Here is an 18,461-nt window from a genome sequence, read left to right on the forward strand (position 1 = left end):
TGATCAGAAAAAACACTTATTTCTTGGATGTAGTCATGATCCTTCTGAGAAGTAAAGCTATAACATATTTTGTCATCTGGGTAAACTTCATTTGACTATTTCACAAGCTTAGATAGAATTAAAGTATAGTTGCAGGCAAGAGATAAAAAGTTCATATGAGGAAGTATTGTGCAGTAGCGGAAGCAGCAGCTTGTAAAGATAATTATATGGTTAACTTGTCCATAATAAAATGACACTGATATGTGAATTAAAGTGGCATGAAGACAGAAACAGAGATACTGAGGAAACAGTCCTGTACGTGATATGGCGAGACTGGGGACGAGAGAGCAAAATATGTCAAGTACCTAAAGTAGGAGTTTGTTAACATTAAGCATTGGAATGTGTGATTAAAGTAATCAAGATATAAATATGAAGAGTGGGGCATGCATTTTGTACTGAAAATCTTTTGTAAGGAAGCCCTTGAGGTACACAGAGTTGTGTAATAGGCTTGACTGAATCCCTTACTCACAGAGGGAGTATCATCGATCCTATAAATACAAAATTTCTGTTATTGCTTAATAGGTTTGTTTGTTAAATGTCAGCCTAGCAGTGCCTTTTGTGATATTTCAGGGTGAAATTCAACTCTGTGTAGGGGGCCAGCCCAAGGCCTGTGCCTCAAAACAGGGCTGAATGGGACTGAGTGTTGCCATAGGCCCTGGATGGTCCTCTGCACAGAACTGAATGTCACTCTTTGGCAGTGTCTCATTAAAGTCTGTCTGTTTTGGCTGATCTAAATTTGGCCCTATAAATACCGTGTTCATTAACTTTGTAGATGTTCTTTCCCTAGCAGAAAGAAAACTTCCTTTTAGGAAAGCTGTTTCACCTCTAATAAAGTAGAGAGGCAGATTGTTAGTCATTTTTCCATAAATAGATTACTCAGAAGGTATCTTGAAAATTCAAAGTTGTCATTAAAAATGTTCCAGGAAAAAAAATCTTACCTTTAAACTTCTTTTTTTAATTGATCAAACTAGTTATGTTATAATGGGTACTTATAAAAGGCTTTAAAATAATTCGGAAAATCTAATGTAGGATTGCAAGCTGGTGTGCTACTCAGTATTTTCAAAGCACTATCAGATTAAAAAAAAAAAAGCTTCCTGATTCTTTTAAAAACTCTACAGAGTTTTTTACTACCTCATTGCTTTGGAGAGTTAATGAACATTAATGGGAGTTGAATATTCACAACTAAGGCTTTGTCTACCCTAGCACTTTTGTTGGCAAAACTTTTGTTGGTCAGGGGTGTAAAAAAGAACCCCCTCCCCCCCCCCCCCCCCCCGACTGGCATATGTTTCACCAACAAAAGTGCTGGTGTGGACAGCGCTATGTTGGCAAAGAGATGCTCTCCTTCCGACATAGCTACTGCTGCTTGTTGAGGGTGGTTTAATTATGCTGGCGACTACATGGGAGAATTTACAGCAGCGTAGCTGAAGCGGTAAAACTGTGCTGCTGTAAGGACTGCAATGTGAAAACGGTATCTGGTTCCTCATTTCTTTGGCAAAGCCACAAATAAAAATCTTGTTTTTAAAGGCTTCCAGTAAGATGTATTATTGGGGATATTGGCAGAGTTGCATGGATTTTAGCGATACTCTTACCATTAAAATCTGAGCTGGGAACCAGATTCTGCCCTGATTTACACCCTGTGCAACCTTGTGGAAGTCAGGGCAGAATTTGGCCCAGTATCCCTAAGAGCCTTTCACCTCCACAACTCCATGGCTTTCACCCTGATCTGCTAATTGTAGCCATTCCCAAAAATAAGGCCTTGTCTACATTTGTGGCTGTGCATAGTGTACCTGTAGCTACACACTGCAGTGAAAAGCAAACTGCATCCACACTGCAGTGTATAGCTACATGTGCAGGGCCCTACCATATTACAGCTGTGAAAAACACATCACGGACCGTGAAATCTTGTCTCTGTTGTGAAATCTGGTCTTTTGTGTACTTTTACCCTATACTATACAGAGACCAGCGTGTCTCAAACTGGGGGCCCCGACCCAAAAGGGGGTTGCAAGGTTATTGTAGGGTGTGACGGAGTGTGACTCACCCCCCGCGGTGCCTCCTGCTGGCCGTCTTGGGAATTAGTTTGGGGTTGCTAGTGCGCCCTCCTCAGGTGGTGTCTCCTGTCTCCGCGTCCAGGAACTGCGTCACTCCCTGGATCGCGTCATCCTCATCTGGACACAGCCCTCCAGCTGTGCCCCACTTGGTTCTTTTCCCCCCTTCCTGTTGGACCGACAGTCCTCAGTCCAACCACTTGCCTCAATGGCAATCTGCTGTCCAGGTTATAGCCACTCGTCTGAGTGACAGACTGCAGCCCATGTACTGGTCACTTCCCTCAGTGACCAGTGGGGACAGCCCAGGCCCGCCCACTACTCTGGGCCCCCACCCAGGAACCCTATAGCTGGCAGCCACACACTACCCCTCCTCCAACTCAACTTCCCTGGGTCACTTCCCCGCAGCCCCAGCACCTCCTCTGCCTTATATCAGGGCCTCAGTTTGGCAGCCGTCAGCTTGGAGCGTTCTCATATTCTGCTGACCCTGCCCAGCACTGCTCTGTCCATGGGTCTCCAGCCCTCTAAGCCACTAGTCCTCCTCCTTTGAACTCCAGGTAGTGACTCCTCTGTCCTCTTGCTTTCCTCAGCAGCCCCTTCTTATATGGGCCAGCCTGGTCCTGATTGGCTCTTCCAATGAACCTTCCCCTAATTGGCTGGCACTACAATCCTTTTCCTTATTGGCTGCCTCCCACACGTCACCAGATGGTTTTAACCCCTTACATACCAGTGAGGGGCAGACGCCCCATCACATAGCGGGATCGTGGTATTGCCACCCTTACTTCTGCACTACCTTCACAGCAGGTGGTCAGAGTGGCAGCTGCTTGCTGAGGGCCCAGCTCTGAAGGCAGCGCTACCACCAGCAGCAGTGCAGAAGTAAGGGTGGCAATACCGCAACCCCTCCTACAATAACCTAGCAACCTCCCCTCCCTGCCACTACCCCCTTTGCATCAGGACCCCTACAGTTACAACACCGTGAAATTTGAGATTTAAATATCTGAAACCATTAAATTTATGTTTTTAAAAATTCTCTGACACTGAAATTGACCAAACTGCACTGTGAATTTGGTAGGGTCATATACATGTGGCAGTAACAGGCTCCAGCAGCAGGAAGACAGCGGGGCACTACACTGTTAAAAATAGGCACTGCTTTGGTGTATAAAGAGCCATGAGGTAGGGTACAAACCCTAAGGTCCTGACATGTCTTCATTTGCCTAAGAAGTGCCTCATGGTCTACACTGCTGTTTATACCTGTGCTAGCTGGGCTTGCAGTGTCTGTACTCTACACGCTGCTGTAAGTGTAGATGTAGCTCAGGGGTCGGCAACCTCTGGCCTGCGGCCCGCCAGAGTAAGCCCCCTGGCGGGCCAGGCCAGTTTGGATACCTGCCGCATCCACAGGTTCGGCCGATCGCGGCTCCCACTGGCCGCGGTTCACTGCTCCAGGCCAATGAGGGCAGTGGGAAGCTGCGGCCAGCACATCCCTCGGCCCGCGCCGCTTCCCGCTGTCCCCATTGGCCTGGAATGGTGAACCACAGCCAGTGGGAGCCGCGATCGGCCGAACCTGCGTATGTCGCAGGTAAACAAACCAGCTCGGCCCGCCAGGGTGCTTACCCTGGCGAGCCGCGTGCCAGAGGTTGCTGACCCCTGATGTAGCCTAAGGGTGTACCTGCACACTCCTTTTGGTAGTGTGTGGAGTACATACATAGCTAGCCCCCAGCACAGGTGCGAATGGCAGTGTAAACAGGGAGGCACTGCTTAGGCGAGTTGTGACAGTTATTGGGGTGCTCAAGACTGAGAGTCACCTTGTTATCCCTCTGTCTCCAGCTAGAGTGAGAATTGCTTATGCTTAATTGGTTGTCAGTGCCCTGACACCACCAGCCTGTTAGCCACCCAAGCAATCTCCTCTGAGCTGTGCCAGCCCTTACTTTGCCTTGCAGTTTAACAATAGGTGCATCCCAAACCCCTCTGAAGCGTTTCCCTGTGGAAACAGCTTTGCTGTCCCCAAAGGAACAGCGTACACACTAACTTGAATGGTTCAATCCAGGATTTGTTCTTGTAGAACACCACAGCACTGAGTTATATTTATAATGAAAACAATCATAAGTTTATTATCAAAGATTAAGATTTAAGAGCTAGTGAGAAAGGATAATGGAAACAGAAGGGTTGCATATAAAACAAAATCATAAGAGGCTTTCTAGAGATTAAACTTAACAGACTAACCCGTCTAAGGAAGTCTCTCTCACCCAAATGTCCTTTATAGTGCTTCCAACCAGGTTGGGATCCTGTTTTCATGAATGTAATCGCACAGCCCTTGTACTTCCACAGGTACAGGATAAAGGGGTTTCTTCTAGGGATGTAAAATGTTTACCGGTTAACCGATAAGCATCAGTCTTATCGGTAAGGTATTCAGGTTAACGTTTAAAATCCGCTGCAGGCCCCACGCCATGGGTTCTGGCTACTGGCCTCCCACCCCTGGGGTCCTGGTTGTCGGCCTCCAACGCGGGGGACTTTGCTCGCTGCCGGCCCTGCCCCCAGGATCCCGGCTGCTGGCCCCGTGCCCAGGGCTCTGCATGGGGCAGCAGCAGAGCCCTGGTCATGCAGCAGCAGCCGGGACCCCGGGGGAGCGGGGCAGCAGCAGAGCCTAATGGTTAAACGTTTAACCAGTACAATTTTAACTGTTGAAATATTTACTGTTTTCAAGCGCTGCTTACGTCCCTAGTATCTTCTTGCCTTTCCTAATATGCCCCAAAGTTCATTGCCTCTCCCTAGAGACAGGGACACTCCTGTGGTTCATTCTCCCATGTGTTCCTTCTTTGGTGACCCAGTATGCTAATGGGGCTTCCACTGATTGGGCTTACAATGCTTTCTTTATATTTCAGTAGAGATACACATCTTATTTCCTGTCTGGAAGAAACCTGTTTTTTTCTTTGGCTGATGACAGACTTTAAAACATATATAATCTATTTTGTGTGTGTGTGTGTGTGTGTGTGTGTGTGTGTGAGAGAGAGACAGACAGACAGACAGACCGGCTTTCAACCAGAACACCTGGTCGAAAAGGGATCCTTGTGGCTCCGGTCAGCACTGCTGACTGGGCCATTGACTGTCCGGTTGGCGGCGCTGTGCAGCGGGGCTAAGACAGGCTCCCTGCTAGCCTCCATGCCACATGGTTCCTGGGAAGTTCCCCCTCTGGCTCCAACACATTAGGGCAGCCAGGGGCTCCACACGCGGCCCCCACTCCAAGTGCCGCCCCTGCAGCTCCCATTGGCTGGGAACCGTGGCCAATGGGAACTGCGGGGGCGGGTGCCTGTGGACAGGGCAGTGCGCAGAACCACCTGGCCGTGCCTCTGCGTAGGAGCTGGAGGGAGGACATACCACCGCTTCCAGGAGCTGCTTGAGGTAAGTGCCGCCCAGAGCCTGCACCCCTGACACCCTTAGGATCACTTGAATAGAGTTAAAGACACCCCTGAACCCTGTGGGTATGTACTCTACAGAGCTCTCTATCTGCCCATGCCATGCCTCCCCATTTACATTGCTGTTTTTAGCATGTAGTGTATTCTGCCTCCCTGCTACTGGAGTCTTTTTCCCTACTGCGGGGAAAGGATCTGGAAGTGGGGAAAAGTTCTGGCAAGTTCCAAACTTTTCCCCACTGCTTCTCCCCCATGCCAGAGCCTTTCACTGACCTGAGTAGCTCCACATTGCAGTGTGGATGCAGCCTGCTTTGCAGTGCAGCATGTAGCTACACGTACTCTACACGCTGCCACAAGAGGTGTGCAAAGTAGACTTAGTCTAAGAGTACACTGCTCCAATGCTGCTAAGGAGAGCAGTGCTACTTTGATTGCATGCTAAAGGCAAGCAAATGTTCTGAATCCTGAGAGAGAGTATTAGTTCTTTCGCTTGTTAATAGAGAACTGCTCAATCACTTTGAAGTCACATGCCGCATTTTCAGACATCTATCAAAAAGGCAAATTTAGTGCCCTGTTTGTCCATAGAACAGGTGCAGCACAACCCTTTTTCGTGCCAGATCCCCCACGATGTCCTCCCAATGCCCTTCCTTCCTGCCCAGGAATTAGAAGGTAGTTCAGTCTCTGGACCCACTGTATTCTTTGCCTCTGATGAGGCTACCAGCAAGGGGGGCAGTTTTGCCAGCAAAAGGGGCAGTTTTCTAGGAGATGGGGCAGAAAAGTGAAGCTGACTCCCTCCATTAAGGTAAGGTAAAGGATCTGCTGCTTCCTTTGTCAACAACCAGGAGAACAGTGTAAAGGGGCTTCCTAGCTCTAGCACATGGATAAGGAGGGGAAGCTCTGTATTCACCTGGCCTGTTAGCTGCCAAAGTTTGGGTTCCTGCTCGTTGTTTATTACTTATGGTGACTAAAGCGGTTAATCTTTCATGTCATGTAATTGTGTTAAAATAAATGTATATATTTAAGTGTATAGTGTTTGGCTGACACACACAACACTTAGCATCTATTTTTCTGCTCTTCATTCCCTCCCTCTATTGTGTAATTCCTCTTCCAAGAGCAGGCCTTTTTGCTTACATTGTTTTAAATATTGGGAGGGCACTTGAATTTAGTCCCCTTTTCTGAGGGGGCAAGTTTTTTCTTTCTGCTCTGCCCTGATGGCCTTAGGGTTGTCGTTTGCCATGGCAGGAGCTGGAGTGTGGAGTTTAGTGAACTCCTTCTATTGGTTTGCTGTGTGAGATGCTTTAATGGCCAAAAGTAGGAAGTGGTTTGCTAAGTCACATTGTTTTTTATCACTACCACCAGTAATAACCACGAGAGAAATACGCAAATGCTGAATGTTCAGGGTAAAGCTATATATGGGAAAGATTACTTGGGCAATTCTTCTGTTGGCAAGCCTACACACTGTAAGTACTAGCTTCTTCAGGCTTTGATCCTTCAGGGGCTGGCTTTGGCTTTTGTATCCATATACGTTAAATTATCTTCAAGGCTACAAGCTTGATACCTTATACAGATATACTGTCTTATAGTCAGTTTAAGTGTTTCTTATAAACAGCAACCATATATGGGAACTAACATAAACATTGCTATGGGGATTTTGGAATTGAAAAATTTAATGTCAGCTTCCTGGCTTTTACTGTGCTTAAAACCTAATGGCACAGATCATATAGCTTTGAATTTAGTCATTTATTCCATTTTCAGTCATCTTAAAATTGATGTGATGGTCCCTGTGTTCTTGTTGCTGCTATTTTGTGTAAGTGTTTTTAGGAGAAATATTTTGTCTTTGTTCTGTCTTGTGGAACTAAGGATTCACATACACCAAGGAAAATGACCTGTTACTGACAATGATTCCTTCTAACTGGTATAAGAATGGTGTAACTGCTAGTGTAGGTTGGGCACAGAGGGAAGAGGGGCGTTTTTAGAACCATTCCAGAAAGCATAACTGAGACCTGGAATCATAATTTCTGTGGGACTGACAAGGGTTTTGTCCCCCTTGTTGTAGAAGCATTTCAACACGATTTGAAAGCCAGTTGCTGACAGTCATTGTTCAAAATGGGTCATTTCCCTAGTGCAGATGAATCTTTAGAAAAGGATGTTTTTTTTACCATTGAGATGGCCATTCTGTTCCATTGTTTTTAGTAATCTATTTTTCAGGTGCTTGAAATATGTCACCTCAGGAAGAATTTTGATAACATTTTTGTTTGTTCTTACTCCTAAGGTGACTTCTTTTACATAGTTGTGTAAAAATCTGGGTTTTTTTGTTTGTTAATTATCCAGTTATTGCAGAAAAAGAACATATGATAGCTCATTTCTAAAACTTCTAGTTTGTCATGTATATTGTTTTCAATTAGTATTACCGCTTTTGTTAAGTTTGAATTTAAAAAAAGAAATTACGAAATGTTGAGTGACTGAAAATTAACATGTAGCAAAATAAAAAGAAAGTGCTGTGTGCACATGCAAACTACATAAGCATGTACGCTGTGCGTAATCTTCAATAGACAGTACACTAGCTTTTCCAAATTCAAGAAGCCTTAAACTATAAATTTCATACTTTTTAAAGGTGATCTGGAAAGGAAAAATGTAATTAGGCTTATTTCCCTTTTTTCTTTTTCTTTGATTTACGGATTAAAGAAGGCCTAAAGGTTTTTCTTTTTCTAGATACCAAGTGGCGGAAATAATATGTTTTATTGGACCAACTTCTACTGGGGAAAAAGACAAGCTTTTGAGCTTACCCGGAGCTCTTCTTCAGGTCTCTTCTTTTTCTACTTGTTTTTACCATAGTATCAGTACCCCAAGAGGCCGGGGGATTAGTGAAATAAAATCAGAAGGGTCAACAGTGTAAAAGTTGAGCAACTGAAAGAGACCCTAATATGAACTAGGGTAAAACACGTGTTTCCGAGGAGCCAAAAAAGTCAAAGATGGTACGGTACCTTCCAAGTGCGAGGGGCTTTTTATTTGGAATAAAAAATGTGTGCTAAAATATTCAAAGGTTACCAAGACAAGTGCAACCGAAAAATGCAAAAATATAGTGACCAGGTCTTGAATTGGCTGCTCAAAAAGAAAGACATAACAAAAAAAAGGGGGAGGATGGACCTCCTTACACAAGCAAACCAGGAACAATGGAATATAATAGTAAAAACAACATTAAAACCAATGATTACTAGGAGAGAATAGGCACATCCTAAAACTTCCCATGGGAAATATTGTATTATTCAAATTAAAAAAATACTTGCTTGATGAGGCCTTTCCAATATTGCTAGTACTTGCCCTGCTCAGGGATGTGAGGATGGAGTTTGACAGAATATTTACAGCAAATGCTACAATACTTATAATTAAAATCCTGGTCGGGGTAAGAGCGGCCACTCTGCATAACTGTCACCTACAAAGACTTTCTAGTCTTGGTTTTCTGGGCAAATTACCCTCATAAGAAATCTCATTATAAATGGCAGGATAAAACTGACTAATTCCATGGCATGTGGCACTTTTCCACTTATCACACAGATTTTGTCCATCTACTAGACATTTTTCATTGACTGACTACCATTGTTACCCTTTAGTCAGGCCCCACCCTGGATGTTTAACCACTGGTTTACCCTTCCCTGCCTCTCTCTCTTTTGTCCCCATCTACACCCTGAAAGCAAATGATATTCTCACAGACTCCATCTTTGCATGGGGGAAGAGAGTGAATATCAGCATCTTCTGAATTGTAAAAATATGAGTTGAACTTTATTCAACTCGGGTGTGTAATAAGAAATGGTGAAGGAGAACCAAGGTGATACTTAGCCAGTAGGGGGAGATGCTGTAAAGCCCATGTTAAGTGTACTAATATGTAGGGTGACCATATTTCCCTATGCTGAATATGGGACATCTGGTAAAGTTACTTGTATTCAAGCAAGTTCAACAGCAGTCAATCAGAACTATGCAGTACAAATGTTCAAATTAACATTAAGTTGATTGAGCCCCCGTTAAAAAGAAATATTGTGTAATTGGATTCTTTTTATTTACCTGCTTATCTTTAAGGCTTTAGGGTTCACACGGGGAGGGGTGATGGCCCCCCACCTCCCTCCACACACACACACACAGGGAGAGGTGACACACACACATACTCTGGTACACATCTCTCACACAGGGGTGGGAGGGACTGACCGACCAACCATCCCGCCTGGCGCTCTCCACCTTCCATGCCTGGCTGGGCCCCTGGGATGGACCCACCTCTCCTGGTACCTGGTGCCACATCTTCCCAAGGCAACACACGGGGGGGGGGGGGGGGGGGCACGCAGGGTCACGTCTGCCCCCCCCCCCCAGTTTATGCCAGGGTTCACACCAGAATGTGGCCAGCAGCAGCCTTTTGACACTGTGTGGGAGGGAAGGGATGGGAGCTGCTTCTAGCCGCAGAGGAGTGGGTGGAGATGGATGACTTGGCCCGTGTCTTTGCAGAGCTCATCTTTTTCCTCCCCCCGTCCCCCCGCCTCCCCACTCTCCTGTGGCTGGAAACAGCTTGTCCCTTCCTGCCCACACAGTGCCAAAATGCAGCTAATACCTCCAGGCTGCTGCTGGCCACCAACATAACCGAGCTGCCTCCTGTCCCCCAGCTACAGCACAGACAGGAGGGAGTTAAGCCCAGGGCACCTCCCTGTCCATGACTTTGTCCTTGGGGTTAAGTCCGCTGCCTCCAGCCCTGCTGAGGTATCCGTGGGGCTCTTGGCAGTGGAGGTGGGGTCACCATCAAGGATGGCGTCCAGCTCCTTATAGAAGCAGCAGCTTTTGGGTGCAGTACTTGAGCGACAGTTTGCCTCCCTGGCCTTCTGGTATGCCTGCCTCAGCTCCTTTATCTTTGCTCTGCACCTGCACCATGTCTCATTCATAGCCCTTATCACACAAAGCAAGAGAAATCTGCCCGTGAGTATCGAAGTTCCTATGGCTGGAGTGAAGCTGAGCCTGGACAGTCTCCTCTCCCCATATACTCAGCAGATCCAACAGCACTGCAGTGGTCCAAGCAGGAGAGCATTTGCCACGTGGAGCCATCATGGTCAGCTGGGAAGATGCGATGTGAGATATCCACACCGAGCAAACAGGAACTGGAATGTCAAAAATTCCTGGGCCTTTAAAGAGGAAGGGGCAGATGCTTGTTTACCTGGGTGAAGGCAGCAGAGTTTGAACTATATATATATAATTTGGGAGGGGAGTTGTATCTTTCCCTCTTCTTGATTTTTCAGTTGTAGAGATTTCTCTTGTTATTCTTTCAGAACCTTGTGCCATGATTACCATTTTCTAGATAAGTGCTTCTCTTTTTTGAGAGAGATTAATTGGCTCTAATTTTGTAATTTTCTTGGCTTTAAGGAAAGCCTTCCGTCTCCCTGCGTACTCCCTCCCACCCCCCTTTAAAGAAGGGTCTGAAAGGGAAGAGAGGGTAAAGTTTCTCTCCATTCACTGATCAGGACTGCAAGCAAGCTGAGGTTATGTTATTTTCCTTTGTTCCCTCCATTATCACCTTTAGCTTTATCTCCTTTAGAAGCAGTTGAATGATAAAGGCAGTAATAAGCAACAGAGGGTCCTGTGGCACCTTTAAGACTAACAGAAGTATTAGGAGCATAAGCTTTCGTGGGTAAGGACCTCACTTCTTCAGATGCAAGTACTGGAAATCTCCAGAGGCAGGTATAAATCAGTATGGAGTATAAAACATACTGATTTATACCTGCCTCTGGAGATTTCCATTACTTGCATCTGAAGAAGTGAGGTCCTTACCCACGAAAGCTTATGCTGCCAATACTTCTGTTAGTCTTAAAGGTGCCACAGGACCCTCTGTTGCTTTTTACAGATTCAGACTAACACGGCTACCCCTCTGATAAAAGGCAGTAATGTGATTCTGATTCTTCAACACATTCCTCTTAATGTCTCATTGGGGATGGTAAAAAATAATCTTCAAACAGAATAGACTGTTTGCTCTAAATTTATAATTTTATTTAAATGTGCTATATGAGTAGAAGGAAAAATAACGCGACTGATAAGATTAAGAGTTTTCTCTGTGCAGAATGATAGCACCAAAGCTTTAGCTGTAGCTCTTATCAATGATGACATACTTGTTCACCATAAATTAGAACTCATGGAAAACTTTAAATCTACGAATATTTAGGGTTTTTAGTATTCCTAACTCTCAACCTGAGTTAAATTTCAGCTCTTTTAGCTTCTTTTACTGCAACTCAAGCTCCTTTAAGCATACTGAAAGTGTTTCTTATCCCCTTTTTTAGAAACAACCTATGTCTTGCAAAATATATAGAACTGTTACAGTCACCTTCACAGCATTAGTTGAGACAGGCCACCGATCCTGTAAATACTTAATTGTGTGCTGAACTTTTAGCTCATGAATTGTCTAATATGGTCTTTATATCTTGTAATATAGTTGTAATGGATTTTGATTTGGGACTAAATAAAGGATTGCATAGGTTCTCTTTTCTGAATCATTAGGGTTCAATTTTCTGTTAGTAAAGGCTCAGTTGAATATTTTGATCTGATATATGTTGACAATATTAAGACTGTTATGATGGTCAGTCCAGCTGTAGTACCAGTGCTTATTATTTTTTGTGGTTAGGGAGAAATGCATTGAAGGCTGAAGGAGGAGTCTAAATTCTAAGGGATTAAAGGTAGGTTAAAGTTTTCACCCCTCAGCTCATAGAGAGCGGAGAGCGGAGAATGGTAACAAGACAAGCAACAGTGGCTGTTGTCTGATCCTGACAAATTCTCATGGAATGTGAAAAATCTAAGTAGCTCAATCCAGTGCAAAGAGAATGGTAACCTATTTAGAAAAGAGTAAAACAAACAATAGCTATGGAAACTAGACATGAAAATGAGGCTGGGTAGTACCAAGTGAGCATATTGAGTCTCCTACAGATCTAGAGGAATGTCTGGAAACATCTGCACAACTCAGGAGAGGAGTGTCTGCATTTCCTGTAGTGCCTCCTGCAAGGTACTGTTCCACATGTTATCTGCAGTGTTTCAGTTTTTGAGTTGTACATAGCACAGATCCAGTGGTATGATGAGCAAATTTCAAATTGAACCACCCAACTTTTATATGATCTTAAACCAGGTGTTAGGAGAAAAGGAAGAAATTTGTTTCAGATTTCTGTTTAGAAAGTTTCTGGCACATCCCCAAATATACTCTATTAATGAAATGTCTTTTCCCATTGAAATCAGATCAGCTTAGATCAGGGGAGCTGCGGAGGGCTGTGCCTGCAGACGGTCAACGTAAACAAAACGTCTTGCGGCCTGCCAGTGGATTATTCTGATGGGCTGCGCGCTGAAGGTTGCCGACCCCTGGCTTAGATCTTCCCCAAGTTCAGGTGCTAAAAGAAGCCAGTAAACAATCTGATGGGGTGGAAGTGATTTCAAGAACCGTACCAAACAAGAAGTATCCTGGGCCTGGTCTACACTAGAAAATTAGGTTGGTTTAACTAAGTCGGTCAGGGGTGTGAAAAATCCATATCCCTGAGCAGCATAGTTAAGACGACCTAAATCCCCAGGTGTAGACAGTGCTAGGTAGATGGAAGAATTCTTCCATCCGCCTTTCTACTGCCTTCTGGGGAGGTGCATGTAGAATTAGTATAAAATTAAAGAACTAAATGAGTTTGTTTGGTTAAGGAAATACATGTGTGTTGTGAAGAAAGGCCCTGACTAGCAAGTAGAAGGAAGGCCTTGGAAATAATGTTATATGCCAAAAGAAATGAAGTAGAGAGGATGTCCGGTGCAAAGAATAATGAAATAAGGGGAAGTTTTCTAAAAAGAAGGCCTCTGACTGAAAGGGGTGACTGCAGATGGTTTGAAATCACACACAAAAATCTGTCTTAAAATGAGGCAACATAGCCCTTCCCCAACCCACACACCAGTGTTAAAGCCTGTGTGAACTCAGGTGCAACAGGAAAACAGTTGGACAGCAAGGAGAGGAGGAAAGGCCTTGGGGAGAAAGGAGGTTGTAAATCTTATCTGGATTAAGACTGGAAATAAGGGTGAACTGTCTCCAATTGTTTTTTAGCTGAAGTCAATAAATGGCAGTGACATCACTTGTTTGTTAAAGGGTTCATTGCTAATACCTTCCTGGGTCTAAGCATGTCTAGGTTTAGCCTGTTTGTAAGTATCTTGATCAAATGCTTTAAAATGTTTTGTTACTGTTTGGATGTAGTAAATTGCTTATTAGGCTTTTTAGGCATGTTTAGAGCAATTGTATAAATTCCATTTGGTATTTGGATTTAATAAAGGAATGTATGGTGTTTGGTGATTTCCCATATTAATATTAATTGGCTATTAGCCAGGATGGGCAGGGATGACGTCCCTAGCCTCTATTTGTCAGAAGCTGGGGAATGGGCAATAGGGGATGGATCACTTGATGAATACCTGTTCCGTTCATTCCCTCTGGGGCACCTGGCATTGGCCACTGTTGGAAGACAGGATACTGGGCTAGATGGACCTTTGCTCTGACCCAGTGTGGCTGTTCTTATGTTCTTAATAATTTAAAATTTTATTAACAATTCCAACAGTGGATTACCTACAGTGATGAGAGAATCTTTATTAAAAGAATGATCTCTCCGAAGTTCATGTGTGGATCTGTTAAATTGTTATTCGTGCTGTCCTGTGACCGATTAGATCTTGGAACCACTTCACTTTGGGGCAGATGTGGGCACGTAACATTGTGGCTTGAGTTGTTGCCTGGCAAGCTCACACTGCTTGGCAGTTGTTATGCAAACAATCATGAGTTGACATTATGCGTTTTGGAGCAGTCTTTCTTCATAATTAAATAGAAACCATATGTAACAAAAAGGGGCATGGCATTTTCTCCATGAAATTTTGAGCCACTCATTTAAAAGAAAAATGCAAGATTAAATTGAACAGATACTACTGTATTTTGAAAAAACCTCTGTTACTTACTTCTCCAGTCACTACCATAGCTCAGTTTATTCCTATTAATTCAAAACAGGTTTTTATATAACATAATATCTATCCGTCGGTTCACTTTGTACATTGTAGTTGTTTGTTTGGACATATACTGATGATGTCCTTTAATAATTAAAGGGCTATAAGAAGTTGGTGACGGTTTATAAAAACTACCCTTCTATGGGTATCAGTCATCACCATACTTAACAGGTATTTGTAAGAGCATTAACTAGTCATTAAAAACTACTAATGTCTGACTTTAGGGAGGTGTTGCTTAATTCTGTTTAAGTTTATCCTGCTGTGCATTGGGGGTTTACTTGAATATTGCACTTGAAACTGGAATGCAGCATGTTTAGGCAAATACCATAAACTATTTTCCTTTTCTTATTTTTCCAGGTGTGATTTCTAGGTGAGTGGAGATGTACAGCCTTTTTCTATCTTTAAATCAGTACAGTCCTTTAAAATCAAATATGTATAATTTTGTTTTATACGTGATTTTTTCAGCCTTACAGGATATACTAAAGTTTATGTGGTGTGGTTGCTAAGAAAATGTTAAGTTTTTTTTAGGTCTATCATATAATGCCTTTCTTAAAAATCCTCCAGATGGCATTCTATATTGAATTGTTCTTAGAATATTCTTGTATAAAGCTCCCATGTTTGTTTATAATCTAATAAACTTGACAGAATTCACTAGTATGAAGCTACAGATCCAATACTACATATTTAAAACCAAAATTTGCATTCTTGGCACATGTCATTATTGTAGGAATTTGAACTTAACCTTTATGTGTGTTCCACTACAAATCAAACACTCTGATAGTTGAATGCATAATTCATACCACATAGACATGTGTTTCCTGTCTAGGTCAAAGAGTGTCTTACAAATTTCTTGCAAGTAATCAAATGAGGTTTGGGTTTTTTAGCTTCCTCATTTCATTTTATCAAACTTACATTTAACAAAATAAAAACTGAACTAGGTTCATGTATAATTTCTCCCTAGAAATAAACCTGGATAAGAGTCTGTATACATGTGCCAAGATTAAAATCAATTTTTGAAAAACATTCAGTTCTGTTTAAACCTATTTTAAAATTCAAGTGTATAGTTTTGATTACCAGTTCAAACAAGACATGCAGCTTGGAAAACCACGATTGTCACCTTCCTGTGTTACAGGAAACTTTTAACTTTATCATTCATGTTTTATAGTCTCCACAGGACCTTGCACCATTGAAAAATAGACAAATGCCAGAGTGGCAGTTCTTTTGATAGTTAAGAGCAGAAAATTATTGATGAATATTGTTTTAATTTTTAGAATTTTGGAGGAAAAGTGTTTTTGTATTGGTAGCATTAGTCACCTAGGTTTGTAAGAGAACGTTTGAATGCTGGATGTGGAAGTTCTTGTAGGTCCTCTTGCCGCTCAGTTTATTGGATTAACCTCCAATTTTTTGGTTTGCTTACATGCTTGAGTAACTTTGGATTGTATAGTGCTAATGGGTCTCCTTTTGTTATAAATAATGGTATGGAAGAGATAATTGTTCATGAGATTTTTAGCTAATTCCTGGTATGGAAGAGATAATTGCTCATGAGATTTTTAGCTAATTCCAAGAGGCATAAGGACAGTTGACTAGTTTGCATAATAAATTGTAAATTTGTTCATGATGACTGGGCACTTAAGCTTTAATTTCCAACAAACCTTCATGGAACCTGGTAGGCTTGCCACAGGCATCCCTTAGGTGTGATAAAGGAAATGTAGTGCCCTTCTGAAGGGTGTGTACCTATGAGAAACAGGAAGCAGTACAGCAACTGCCTGTGCTGAGAGATTTGTAACTCTGACGAGTGCAGGTGTGCAGACCCGCTGCTGAGCATATTCTCTCCAGGCATCTTGGCAGCCGCACTACTCAACAGAAACGTAAAAAAACCCTGTGGGTAGAGAAATATGACTGCATTGCAGCTGAAAGAGTTATCATATTCTGGTCTGTACAGGAGGAGACGGGATCGCCCTGATAGTTTGGGACTTCATGGGTTACATGAAGAGAAGCTAAGGTGAGTGCAAATTAATGGTTAACAAAGGCTCAGGGTACCTTTTTAGTTAACAGGCGTTTGTTTAAATGATTACAGCAAACTAAATACAAACCGAGGTTCTAATAATGTCACTGTAAAACGTGTAGTTTAAAAGTAGCCCCAAAATATCAGAATAAATCTAGGAGGGACTTAATAAGAAGCAGATGTCCTCTGTTTGCACCAATCATAGTGTAGTTTTTGGCAATGGCATGAATCGTTTCCTAAATTTGGCAAATGCAATCTGTCTATAACTTTCTAGTATACTTTTGACAGCTGGTAATTTACTAGTAAATAACTTCCCCGTACACTTATTGCAGTGTAGATTAAAATACAATGTTAATCACCAAAGCACTCTAATTGAAACCAAGGAAAGTTGCCTGGTTTCTCTGGGATCTTCCTGGTGTCATTCTGTAGGGCTTTTCTTTGTTTAAGATGGTCTAGTGCAGCTTGTTGGATCATGCTTCTTTTCATAGGGATTCTTTGTGAAATGGCTTTAGACAAAAGAATGCAGTAGAACCACTTGACATGACCTTATGAAGGAAGGGTGACCAAAAATCTGAAAGCCATTTAACGACTAAGGTTATTTTCCCGATATGAAGTTCCTTTTAAAATCTTACATGATATTTTCAGTGGCCTACATTTAGAACATGAAAGAATAATAGTTTGTAGCCTCAGTAAATGCAGATTCAGACCAGTGAAAATGCTAACTTTTTATCTCCTAGATTGGGAAACAGTCTGTTCACATTTCATGTTATTCAGTAATGGATTCTTGTGTAAATGCTGACAAAAGCATCAATGGAGAGGAAGTACTTCCTATCCCCTAATTACTTTTACTTTGCTTTTATTTTTAAACTGTGTTTTGATTTGAGTGTTTCAACTCCATAATTGGAATGCTTCATACAATTTTGTACTTCTGTTTCATATGGGGGTTATAATGCCATCCTTTTTTTTTCTTATAAACTCTGCTTTTTCAGGCCATCAGAATTCACTTTGTGCTGAAACTTTCATAGACGTTTACTTCTTTAATTGCGGTTTTGTTATTTGTGTTACTTGATTTCAGAAGAATGGAAGTTTACATTTTTAAGATGCCCCTTTGTGTTAAGATTAAGAACTTAATTTCATCTTAAATTTTTTTACTAAATATTAGAATAATTTACTGAGATTATTTTTAATTATCATGACAATTAATAATCAGATTTACTTAAACCATATAATGAACCTGCTATGTATACTTAGATTCTATTCTAAAATCTCTGCCTATGTAGATTTTTGAGGGCATTTATGTATCTGTATAATATATAATACATATTTTTTTCAATCCAAAGTCATTAACAGAATGTTAATGTTTTAACAAACCAATAGCAGCAAAGAAGTTAAGTGGAATGAAAAGATGCATTTTTCTTTTAAAACCTATACTCATTCGGGATACCTCTTTATCTGCACCTTTAAGCACTCCATTGTGCATTAATGTTGGAGAGAGTGTCTTATATCATGTCATTCTTAACAGCAAATGTCCTTGTTTTCCTCATAACCAGTTGAATGTTCTTTATTGTAGTGCTTTATGTACACAAAAACAAACAGTTACACTAAACGCTTGTCTATAATTTAAACACTACAGTGACACAGTTGCCACGCTGTAGTTTCACCACAGTTGCACTTCAGTGTAGACACTACCTATGCCAACAGGAGGGGTTTTCCCACTGGCATAAGTAATCCACTTCCCCAAGAGGCGATAGCTAGGTCAACAGAAAAATTCTTTCATCAGCCTAGTGCTGTCCACACTGGAGGTTAGGTTGGTATAGCTACATTTCTCATGGGTGTGGCTTTTTCACACCCCTCAGAGATGTCGCTGTGCTGATGTAACTTCCTAGTGTACACCAGCCCTCAGTATACCTTCAGTATACATATGTATAGACTGAAAAATCACTTAGTAATTAAGCT

At 42.3% G+C, this 18,461-nt stretch overlaps 1 protein-coding gene across 3 annotated transcripts in view; it reads left to right on the forward strand.

The window, feature by feature from the left end:
• The window catches only part of LIMS1 (LIM zinc finger domain containing 1), a 127,687-nt gene that overhangs the window by 39,323 nt on the left and 69,903 nt on the right, over positions 1 to 18,461 (forward strand). Inside the window, exon 1 of one of the 3 annotated variants that reach the window (XM_034758072.1) lies at positions 16,332 to 16,502. The exons of 1 other annotated variant lie outside the window; for it this stretch is intronic. In XM_034758072.1, coding sequence (XP_034613963.1) covers positions 16,396 to 16,502 — 107 coding nt within the window. In that variant the 5' untranslated portion in view covers positions 16,332 to 16,395. Of the gene's footprint in view, positions 1 to 16,331; positions 16,503 to 18,461 lie in introns of those variants that run through there. One more of the 3 variants, XM_034758073.1, reaches the window with a different exon arrangement.

The sequence above is a fragment of the Trachemys scripta genome, chromosome 1 (genome assembly GCF_013100865.1).
Source record: "Trachemys scripta elegans isolate TJP31775 chromosome 1, CAS_Tse_1.0, whole genome shotgun sequence".
Taxonomy (NCBI): domain Eukaryota; kingdom Metazoa; phylum Chordata; order Testudines; family Emydidae; genus Trachemys; species Trachemys scripta.